The sequence below is a fragment of the Schistocerca piceifrons genome, unplaced genomic scaffold, assembly GCF_021461385.2.
Source record: "Schistocerca piceifrons isolate TAMUIC-IGC-003096 unplaced genomic scaffold, iqSchPice1.1 HiC_scaffold_872, whole genome shotgun sequence".
NCBI classification, from domain to species: Eukaryota; Metazoa; Arthropoda; class Insecta; order Orthoptera; family Acrididae; genus Schistocerca; species Schistocerca piceifrons.
Window position 1 is genome coordinate 19443 of NW_025729138.1, and position 12035 is coordinate 31477.

The following is a 12035-nucleotide window of genomic DNA, read 5'->3' on the forward strand; positions in this document are numbered from 1 at the left end:
CTTATAAAAAAAAAATATCATATTCAGTAAAATTTAAGGCTAACTCTGAATTAAAAAGGAAATCCGATGAAATGTGACTCTTACCTGAACTGTACTGGCTGACAGTACTCTTTTCGATACCTTTTCCAGTCTTCTCGCTGTGAATTTTTTAGCGTCTTATCTGACTCTAATGAATCTTTATTATCCTCATACACGATGGATGGATCGGGAATGTTAAATCTCTCTACCAGGAGACCAAGGAGTTCCTGAAGTTATCATTTATCATTACTGACAAAACCTGTTAACTCCAACACTATTTCCAGTAAAAAACAAAATGCTCACCTGTGGCGAACAGAAGCTTCTGTAGGTTGTGAGAAAAGTGCGTACAAACATGGGATCAGCATATATATGATAAGTTAGCCTCTCGACCAATTTATACAGTGTGGCTCCCTGAAAATAATATGATTCATCATATATTTGATCATTAACAAGGGATATTTAACAAGGGATATTTAACAATAATAGTTTTACTAACAAATATTTGGCACTGCTGTGAGAAATCAGTCACATCATCTGACAAAAAATTGCCAAACCTTCACATGACAATCACAACCTCTAATAACCTTCAAAAATTGAAGAACACAAAATAGTACATTCATAATGAGAATGTGAATCTCAAGATACACATAAATCAATATGAAGACAAGAAAGTCACATTACAGAAGGTTCTTGCAATAGACAATCAACCAACCACCCCCCCCCCCTTCCACACACACACACACACACACACACACACACACACACACACGTCCTAATGGCATAACCTTAGAAACTACAAGGTGCATTCAATTTTTAAGGCCTCCAATTTTTAATTTTTTTTCTCCGGACTGGAAAGCGATAGAAACATGCGCATTGTTTTAAAATGAGGCCGCGTTCATTGTCAATATGTCCCAGTGATGGCAGCACCGTACGGCAGATGGAATTTTACCGCCAGCGGCGAGAATGAGAACTGTTTTAAATACTTAAAATGGCGACATTTTCCTTACTTGAACAGCGTGCCATCATTCGTTTTCTGAATTTGCGCGGTTTGAAACCAATTGAAATTCATCGACAGTTGAAGGAGACATGTGGTGATGGCGTTACGGATGTGTCGAAACTGCGTTCGTGGGTGCGACAGTTTAATGAAGGCAGAACATCGTGTGACAACAAACCGAAACAACTTCGGGCTCGCACAAGCCGGTCTGACGACATGATCGAGAAAGTGGAGAGAATTGTTTTGGGGGATCACCGAATGACTGTTGAACAGATCGCCTCCAGAGTTGGCATTTCTGTGGGTTCTGTGCACACAATCCTGAATGATGACCTGAAAATGCGAAAAGTGTCATCCAAGTGGGTGTCACGAATGCTGACGGACGACCACATGGCTGCCCGTGTGGCATGTTGCCAAGCAATGTTGACACACAACGACAGCATGAATGGGACTTTCTTTTCGTCGGTTGTGACAATGGATGAGACGTGGATGCCATTTTTCAATCCAGAAACAAAGCGCCAGTCAGCTCAATGGAAGCACACAGATTCACTGCCACCAAAAAAATTTCGGGTAACCGCCAGTGCTGAAAAAATGATTGTGTCCATGGTCTGGGACTGCAAGGGCGTAATCCTTACCCATTGCGTTCCAAAGGGCACTACGGTAACAGGTGCATCTTACGAAAATGTTTTGAAGAACAAATTCCTTCCTGCACTGCAACAACAACGTCCAGGAAGGGCTGCGCGTGTGCTGTTTCACTAAGACAATGCACCCGCACATCAAGCTAACATTACGCAACAGTTTCTTCGTGATAACAACTTTGAAGTGATTCCTCACGCTCCCTACTCACCTGACCTGGCTCCTAGTGACTTTTGGCTTTTTCCAACAATGAAAGACCCTCCGTGGCCGCACATTCACCAGCCGTGCTGCTATTGCCTCAGCGATTTTCCAGTGGTCAAAACAGACTCCTAAAGAAGCCTTCGCCGCTTCCATGGAATCATGGCATCAGCGTTGTGAAAAATGTGTACGTCTGCAGGGCGATTACGTCGAGAAGTAACACCAGTTTCATCGATTTCGGGTGAGTAGTTAATTAGAAAAAAAAATTGGAGGCCTTAGAACTTGAATGCACCTCATAATTTGGATAATGTGACAGCTGCTTAGAACTGTACTACAACTACATATGGTAAACACAGAGTTTAGCACATTTCTACACTACTCTGACATGTAACTAGCAACTGATGCCAAAAAACTACAATGTTACAGAGAACATATTTTTAGACTTAAAAATAGCAATTATGGCAGCAAAGACCAAGAATGGGAACCATGTGGTTTTACAAACCCCTTAGAAAAGTATTTTTTTTTGGTTAGATAAAAACAAGCTGTAACAACATTCACTTACATATTGTGAGTATAATGTAGTAGGAAAACTAACAACAAAGATGCAATTTGCTCTTTTTTTGTGTGGGCTTTAATAAAAGAACAAGTGTGGCAGTTTTTTCTATAAACAGCCAGATATCACCTTAAAAATATTTTTGTACAAAAAATAATAAAAATGAAGGACAACTATTATTTTGAATATAAAAATGAAGGACAACTATTATTTTGAATATTATAACTGCGCAACAAAGCTTAAAACAAGATGTTAACCTTAATAAGTGGGACACCAGCATTTTCTCTTTCTTCAAGGACAATGTTGTCCTTGCAATCACTTTCAGCAAACCTGTAAATATCTGGCGAAGGTAGTCGCAAGGGATGTTTCTTCTCTTCATCCAAGAGTATGCTATCCAATGTGCGTTCCAACATGCTGCAGATAATAAGAGTTATAATAAGAATTTTATCATAATAATAAAGATAAAATGCTCATCATCATTAGTTTAATGAAATGATTGTACAATAACCTATTCAAGTTTGAAATGCAGCAACTATATTATTGTTCTAAAATTATCACTATGCTCCGTTCTTTTATTTCTTAGATAAAGCATATGGTTTTACAAAGTTAAATAACTAATTTGCTAGGAGCACATGCAGTAGGTAATATAACTGAAGCTATGTTTGGAGCTAAAAACAGGAGGTCCCTTAAACATCCAGTGGCCTTGATCTTATGGCATCCCTTTATTGTGTATGATGTAATAATTATTTTTCACCAATCAAATACATTCCCTTTCTATGTGAAATAACTACAATTTTTAGTGTTCTATATGCCAGGAGCAGTGAAGTGACGCAGGTCAGGCGGCACAGAGTCATGCCACAGACTAAATGCTTGTCCTATTGTCACATTAATGATGTTATGACTTATACGTAGTTAAGCTTAAGGCTGCTGGAAGCCAGTAAGGGCACTCCAAGACAGGAAATCAGAGACAACGCAGAAAGCAAACAAAAGTGGCAGTGTTTAGGCTACCAGAGGTCAAAAATAATGCTACAGTCCTGTGAATTGCAGATGCTCTGGCCAGCTGTCTCAGGAGAGAAGTTTCACTCCAGAGAATTAACTGGTAACTTCATCCACCACCCAAACGCCATCGTAAGGCATCACAATAGAAGATGGTCACAAAAAGGCACATCTTAGCAGATACAGCAAGCCTGCTACCTGCTCCCAAAAGTCACAATGTCAGTGGGTTTACAGTGGTCGGAGTGCTGCACCAGCAGTCCCCACCTACAAAAGGCCTCTGGGTGGGACCAAGTGATAAAACACAGTTGTTGCTGGCCAAAGCAAGGAGGACAGTGATGTTAAGCTTTCAGCTCAAGCTGTTGCTACCAAACTTGGTGTTTGTTAACGTAAGGTCCAGATACATTTCTACTTACAAAATAGGAGAATGGGAGGACTAAGTGTGGTTGGCCTGTGGTGCCCAGGAGATACAGAGCCACTAGTCAGATTGACTGAAGCCCATAAAGTGCCGGTGGATTGGTGGGCCAACTATAGGAAGAGTGAAATATCACATTTTTGTATTCAGACAGACTTCTCAATCGGATCACTGGGGCAGCAACTCCAGGTCAGTTGTTGCCAGCATCAGTAAGCTCTGACAAGCCTGTTTTTTCCACTTGGAGTGCTGCTCTCTTCTCTGCTTCTGCCAGCATTCACCCCATAGGCTCAGGCACCAACTTCAGTTGTGTAACCTGTTGCACCCTTTGCTTTTTCTAGTGTTTATGATTAGCCTTCAGTGTATTTGTTTGTTTGATTGCAAACAAACAGTATTAACAGACCCACGAGTCTCCTCAAGTCTTCTGTTGCAAGCATCCTATCGATTCTTAAAAACCGCACCTCTCACAGGTACCTTGTGACACAGCTTCGTGCTGCTGCAAACAATCAACCTGCCTTCACTGGAAGTCAGGCTGCATTTGCTCCTAACCGCTCAGCAACAGCAGACTGACCTGTAACCCCGTCTTCCCTGTATCGTGTGTTAGGATGTGACATACATAAACACTGTCTCGTGCCAGGTGTGGAATATCCTTAATGGTTTTTGGGATTGATAGGTGTTCAGTCTGATGTCAAGACTGAGTTGGCAGCTTATGAGAAGCAGCACCTGCACTCCAGTGAGAACAGACAGAGCAAAAAAAGTAGAAGAAAGAAACAGAGATTGGCACCAAATTCCCGACATGTCCAGAGCAGCCTTATCTAAATATGACTTCATGACAATGTAGAGGGGTTGCAGGAATGGTTGGGTGGCAACAGGATGGAGCGGTCCTACGAGGACCACCAGGCCAACAACATGAGGTAGCAGCACGGTCCAGCAGCATGGGGCACGTGGAGTCCCCGGGAGCTTCAGCAACACTGGCAGTGGCAGCCAGTGAGCAGCCGGCAGCGAGCAACTGCCTCGCACAGCAAAGCGGAAGACAACACGAAGCCACGAGCGTCGCTAGGCCACACTTGCTCTTCTCACCTTAGTGCAGTGCTTTCAGCGGTGGTGCTATCTCGAATCGACTCATCTCATCTTTACACTGTTCATCAGTAGTCAAAGTAACTCATAGCCACACCTAACAACACAGTTGCCCATAGTGTAGCAGCTGCAGCTAACATCACTAATAGTGATGCCCCTAAAGTCATTCAACAGGCTTTTGATACTATGGAATCGGCATTAAATGAGCTCATAAAAATGTAGACATAGCTTTTGAACTATTGCGTGAAGCAGACATCTAATACTGTTGAAGTTCATAAAAACCGGTATTCAGGGTCCTCAACAAAGTAAACTGCTGCTGCATGAATTATCTTCCACGTGGGAAGAAGTAAGAAATATCTTGTTGGAAAATTATGCATGTAAGTATATTTTGTACTTTTACTCTTGGACAAGTTTTCTAGTAGGCAATCAAAGCAAGAAACAATTGCAGATTAGGCTGTATAGTAGATTCACTTCAACATCAATTTTGTGGGGCTGTTGATGTTGCAGTGCCAGCATCAGAAATGGCTGGATATTTGTCATAAATAGGCAAATTGAGCAGTGCAGTATTCATTCCGGGGATCTATGATGAGCACATTCAGACAACTGTGCACGCTAAGGACGAAAACATCACACTAACTGAGGCTGTTGACGTAGCTCTGACAGAAGAGTTGGCATTTATGTCCACCAAAGAAAAAGGATTTGGTGAAGAAGTCATCAGGGCAAAATGGGGTAGGTCACCCATAACTGTTTCTCAAGTGGATGTGCAGAGCACACATCTAAGATTGCAGAAGTAATGTTAAGTGTAAAATCAGTGGGATATCAGGGCGTTTAATGTAAGACTGACTACTGGAGAAAAAAATTCTTAAAATAGAATCGGTTCAAGTGTGTCGAGAGTCAGAAATCCAAAAGTCAGTCCGATGCAAAAGTTTCAACTTACTGGGACACTGAAGCCCTTACAAGAAAGCAAAGCCAATTGTGTGTTTCACGTCATAGGGCAGGACATGTGGTTAGAGAGTGTACTGAGAACACAAGGCAGTCTGTGAAAAATAAGAAGCACAAAAATGAAAGAAAAGCATAAAATTACATTCAATTGAGAAAGATATTTAATGTCGACTGTGAAAGTACAAACGATTTGTAGAACTGAAATGCCCACCGAGTACAGAAAATCCATTAAAATTGCTTCTAGATAATGCAGCACAGATTAGCTTGTTCAATAGCACCTGTGAAGTCAGGTCTGGTGTAGACCTGAGGGAGGTATAAAGGTTTTACAAGTCTGGTCATACATACGTATGGAATGACCGTTTTAGATCTTTGAATATATCAGGAATTAAGAGTGAAGTGTAGGTTTTATCCGGTAGGAGGGGAATCAAATTTCCCTACATCAGTTTAATTGGTAGAGACTTCTTTACAAAGCATGGTGTAGTAATTGATTAGGCCAATGGAGCCCTGCGGATCGGGGGTAGGCCCATTACATTGTGTAGAGGTAGAATTACAAGGTGCAAGTAGACAGGAATAGGGACTTAGAAGAAAGCCACATACAGATTCTGAAACTGCAGAATGTGAATACAGTAAGAGTTTGTAGTTCTCCGAGAAGCTCAGAAGAGCCAGTAAACCAAAGTATGCAAAGGAAGTGATGAAGTAAACAAAGTACCGGTAGACAGATACATCGTCGACAGGAAACAGACACTACAGAAGGTAGGCCAGATAGATAAAATAAAATTAGGTTTTGTGAGGAGATGATTTTGAAGACAAAGGTTCCAGATGCTAGAATAAGATATGGCACTGCTGAGAAACAAGAGTTGCAGGGAGGCATGTCCTCGCAGAGGCGCTAGATAGAGTAGTAAAAGGATCATTTAATTAGCATGTTACGTACATGAGAGGAGGCAGTTTCTATTGAGATGCCTTGCATTAATGTGCAAGAATTTCTGACAAGTCTGAAGCAGACTGTACGCAAGGTAGACAAGGTCATGATTGAGAAAAAAAAAATTCCAGAGTCAGTTTATTATGAGAAAACTTGCAGTTAGATCATTTAAATGCCATAGAAAAAAATAGAAGTGTGTTCTATGTAAAATGATATATTTCATTTGCCAAGAGATGGATTGATACATACAGAGACAATTTGGCATCAAATAAAACTGATTCCTGAAGCAGAGGGACAAGTACTTTGCTCGCATCCTTACACAATACCAGAAGTGCAGAAGGAAGCATTACAACATGAGATAAATCAGATGCTGGAGGATGACAATAGTACCTTCAGCAAGTGCCTGGAATTTCCAGTTATTCCTGATTCCCAAAAAGATTGAGGCATCTAGTAATAAGAAATGGAGAGTGGTAGCTGATTACAGAAAACTAAAAGACATTACTGTCAACACTGTCTTCCCACTCATACATATTGATGAAATTTTAGACAAACTGGGTAATGTAAAATATTTTTCAATGCTTAATTTGGCTAAGGAATATTATGTGAGGGTTGGAACTTAAATATTGGCAACTATTTATTCATAACTGATACAAAAGAGTTACATGTTTGCACCTGTTCCTGTCCTTCAAAGTAGTCACCAGTCTTGTATAGAACCCATTGCCAGCAATGTGGAAGGTGCAGTATACCGTTAGCAGAGCCTGTTCTTTTGCCGGTGAGAATGGAGTGGTCTACTGCCTGTCGAATCTCTGGAACAGTTCTGAAAAGAACGCCATGAAGTGGTTTCATCATCTCCGGAATCAAATCAAAGTCACGAGAACTTAAGACTGGGGAATATAGTGGACGGTACAGTACTTCCATTCCCATCGACCGAACAGAGCAGCCATAGCTTGCACTGTATGCACCCGCACATTGTCCTGCAAAATGATGGGTGGGTTGTGCAGAAAGTGTCGCCGCTTCTTTCGCAAAGCTGGTCACAGGTGATGCTCCAAAAATGAACAGTAATACTGTGCATTGACAGTCTGCCATGGAGGGATGTAATGCATTAGATAACACCATCACAGTCATACACGAGAATCACCATAACTTTAGACCACTCCATTTGCACCATCAACAGAACAGGCTCTGCTAACGGTATACTGTGCCTTCCACATCACTGGCAACTGGTTCTACACAGTGCTGGTGAATACTTTGAAGGACAATAACAGGTGCAAACATGTAACTCTTTTGCATCGGTTGTGAATAAATAGTAGCCACTAATTAAGTTCCAACCCTCATAGTACCTGGCAGTGCCAGGAGAAGCTGCCCGATCATTTGAGGGCATCGACATTGAGTCGTTGAAAATCTGTGACAGCCAACAGCAGTGGTCGAGAAATAGCAAGACAACATAACACTTCTTGAGTGAAAACCAAATCGGGAGCCTTAGCAATAGTGATATCAAGAACCAAACAAAGATGAGTATAATGAACTGACGAGAATGCAGTCAAAACACGACTGAGGAATGAGCCCCAATGCTGCAACAGTGGCAATGAGTAGTTTGTAGGTCGCCCAACTGCACCCGTACAAAGTCCCAATTTTTGCACAGCCTAAGTTTTAAACAATCAAATCGAGCCACTATCATGAATGATGAAGATGATGATGATGATGATGATGAAATGATGAGGACAATACAAATACCCAGTCCCCGGGCAGAGAAAATCCCCAAACCTGCTGGGAATCGAACCCGAGACCCCTGTGATCCAGAGGCAGCAACGCTAGCCACTAGACCACAAGCTGCAGACCCAGCACTGCAAGCTTTATAGTGCAGCTGCAGGTGTTGATAGGCTGGAAAAATGAGGCATGGCTCGCACCTAGTGTTGAGGTGGTGACAGTTGTTATCACAAATATTAGGAGCACCACCTAGCAGCTGTCATCTAGGTCATTGCATTCTGGCAGTCTCTTAACTCACCTGGCTGTGATACCAAATTACTCAACCATACCCCCCTCCCCTCCCCGCCCAAAATGGGTGTGTGGGGCCTAAAGTGCCCTGGATGAAGTTTCGGAAGGAGCAGAAGAGGAGCTCGCCAGCTGGCAGAAGGATGTGGGATGTTGTGCAATGCTCTGGGGAATGGTGGTGTGGGAGATGACTGTTCAGGGAATGGATGCTGCGGTGAGGTCTCATCCTCGAAACCTGCATCCATGAGAACCACTGACGGTGCCCTAGAGCCCAACTTGTACTCATGTCGTTGGCGGGTTTGCAAGAGCAGGCACTCCAAGTCTTGAGTGACCCACTAATGATGGCGGAGGCACAAAGCGGGGATGGATTTGGTTGGTGGGCTGACTCCAAACACTGCAGAGCATCAATCATCATAAGATACCACCCATGTGTGGCCACCACTGTATCTGGGATCCACGAAGGTCTTGCTCCATAGGAACATACACAGACCACTGAGCCTGTAAGGTATCATCCAGTGTGTCTGATCTGGGTTCCGAGGGCTGTGGTGCCAGGAGGTGGAGGAAAGTATGTGGTATGGGGCTGTCGCCCAAGGAGGAGCTCTGCCAGACTGTGGTCATGGATACGAGTGCTGCTGCTGTGGTGGTGGTGGTGGATGTGCCCACTGCTTTTAACATTTGTTGTTAAACGTATGCATGATCTGCTCTGCTTCGCCATTGAAGTAGGGGCCTAAGGCAGGCTTAGAAGGCGTTTAATGCTATTGGCAGTGCAGAACCACTTAAAGGCCATTGCTGTGAACTGGCGCCCATTGTTTGACATGAGGGTGCAGGGAAGCTCTTCAATGGCTAGAATTTTGGCAAGCGCATTGCGCATGGTGACCGTAGTGGCAAACACCATGCTAACCACATAGGGGAAGTCAGAATAAGCATCCACAACAACAACTGCATAGGGCCCAAAAAGGGACCAGCAAAGTCCAGATGAATGCAGTACCAAGGGTGACAAGGAGTGGGCCAAGGAGTGAGTAGCTGAGGAGGAGAAGCTTTATGTTGAGTACACACAAAACACCTGTGAACCTTGGCCTCCATATCTTTGCTCAGTCCTAGCCAGTAGGCATGTCGCCTGACAAGGGCTTTCATCTCCAGCATACTCCAATGCTCATAATGGAGGAGTTCCAAGATATGAGGGCATGAGACAGTCAGGATGACAACACAGTGAGTATCCACCTCCACATCCAGCATGAGAATATCGGAGACGAACAGAGAAACAACAAGAAAGGTGAGACCAGGCCAGAAGTTCTGGAGCAGCCAATTTGGAAAAATATGTGAGCCACCCACAAAGCACATAGTGCATGACATGCCATTAAGATAGGGTCATGGCACATGGCTGAAGCGATGCGAGTAGCTGTATGGGAAATCCATCCAAGGTACAAGGACATTCTATGTCAATGCGGGAACAAGAAATCTCTGTGGGTCAAATGCCGGGTCTGGTCCTGAGGGTAGACGAGAGAGCGCATCCTCATTTAAATGTTGCGCAGCAGGCTTTTACTTAATACTGTAACTGTAAGGACAACAGCCCAATGCTGGAGACTGAGTAGTCTGCTCTGGAAGCCAAGATTGAGGCCCAAAGGGCCAACAGCTTATGATCAGTAATTAGGATAAACCTAGCCTGAACGAGTTACGTGGCATTTCTTAGCAGCAAATATGATTACTAAAGCCTCTTTCTCCATCTGTAAGTAGTGTTTTTAAGCAGGTACCAGTGTCTTCAAGGCATAGGCGAGGAGTTGGTCAGTACAATCACCGTTAATAACCAGTGCCATAGAGGGAAGTGTCAGTAGCCAATACAAGGCTATGTGAAGGAGAAAATGGCATAAGGCAGGGTGCCAAGCAAAACATGCTTCAGCTAGGTGAAAGTGTTGCTTGAGGGGGGAACTTAGAATAATAACTCACCATACTCAAAAAAACCTGCAGACACAAAGTAGTAGATGAGTTTTGCTATTTGGGGAACAAAATAACTGATGATGGTCAAAGTAGAGAGGATATGAAATGTAGACTGGCTGTCGCAAGGAAAGCGTTTCTGAAAATGAGAAATTTGTTAACATCGAGCATGGATTTAAGTGTCAGGAAGCATTTTCTGAAAGTACTTGTATGGATTGGTTTTGGTTTTTGTTTTGCTTTCATGTACAAAAAACAACTGGGGTCACACGCACCCAAGTCAAAACTAGAGAACATGAAGACAGAGAGGAGTTAAAAAACAACTATATGTCAGTCCCAATTGACATAAAAGAACATGCACGTGAACAAAGGGCTAAAAAAAGACACCATACAGAAATAGAGGTCCAAAACTAAAAATTAAATGGCCTTCACCATACTGCTTTGGCAGATATAAAGAAACGCGGTAGAGAGCCCAACGCATCATTGTTAAAATGGCCGATGAATCGGATGGCAAACCCAAGTGGGAACATAAACGGTTAAAAAAATGGGCATTCCATAAGGAAGAGGCAATCAGTTAAAACTTGGTCGCAATGTGTACAAAGTGGTGGCATGGTGCCAGTTAGCAAATGATGATGGTTAAAAAGGCAGTGCCCAATATGCAGCCTAGTTAAAATGACCTCCTCCTGGTGGGAAGGCCGAGAGGAGGTCGTCCAAGCCACTGGGAGAGGGTCCTTATTGCCGTGAAGGGAGGACCATTGGCGATGCCAAAGGGACACCACCTCCTGACAAACGGCGACACAGAGATCATTGGAGGGTGTTGTGTTGGCAGGAGAGCCAAAATCGTGTTATTAGAGGAGGCCGAAATGCATGCTTTTTAACTCATGCAGGCTGGCATGAGGAGGGAAGAACTATACTCACGTGAGGTCTGGAACATGACAAGGAATTAGAATTCAGAAAGCGGACGTAATTAGTTTCATACTTAACTTTAATCCATTAATGATGAACATCGCTCCTGACGATACATGATTCACAATATTGTCTGCTCAGAATTCATTCTAATTACTGAACATGGCGCCTTGCTAGGTCATAGCAAATGACGTAGCTGAAGGCTATGCTAAACTATCGTCTCTGCAAATGAGAGCATAGGTAGGCAGTGAACCATCACTAGCAAAGTCGGTTGGGCGAGTGCTAGGGAGTCTCTCTAAACTAGACTGCCATGTGGCAGCGCTCGGTCTGCAATCACTGACAGTGGCGACATGCGGGTCCGACGTATACTAATGGACCGCGGCCAATTTAAAGGCTACCACTAGTAAGTGTGGTGTCTGGCGGTGACACCACAGAGGGAATATACGTACTTGCGTGCTGAGGAATGACG

General features: G+C 43.3%; 1 protein-coding gene across 1 annotated transcript in view; it reads right to left on the bottom strand.

Annotated features, from left to right (window-relative positions):
- The window catches only part of LOC124771039 (protein son of sevenless-like), a gene marked incomplete at both ends in the record, with an annotated part of 46368 nt that overhangs the window by 17906 nt on the left and 16427 nt on the right, over positions 1-12035 (bottom strand). The window contains 3 exons of the mRNA XM_047249275.1: positions 85-245; positions 322-429; positions 2654-2810. Of these exons, the coding sequence (XP_047105231.1) occupies positions 85-245; positions 322-429; positions 2654-2810 (426 nt within the window). The remainder of the gene's footprint in view (positions 1-84; positions 246-321; positions 430-2653; positions 2811-12035) is intronic.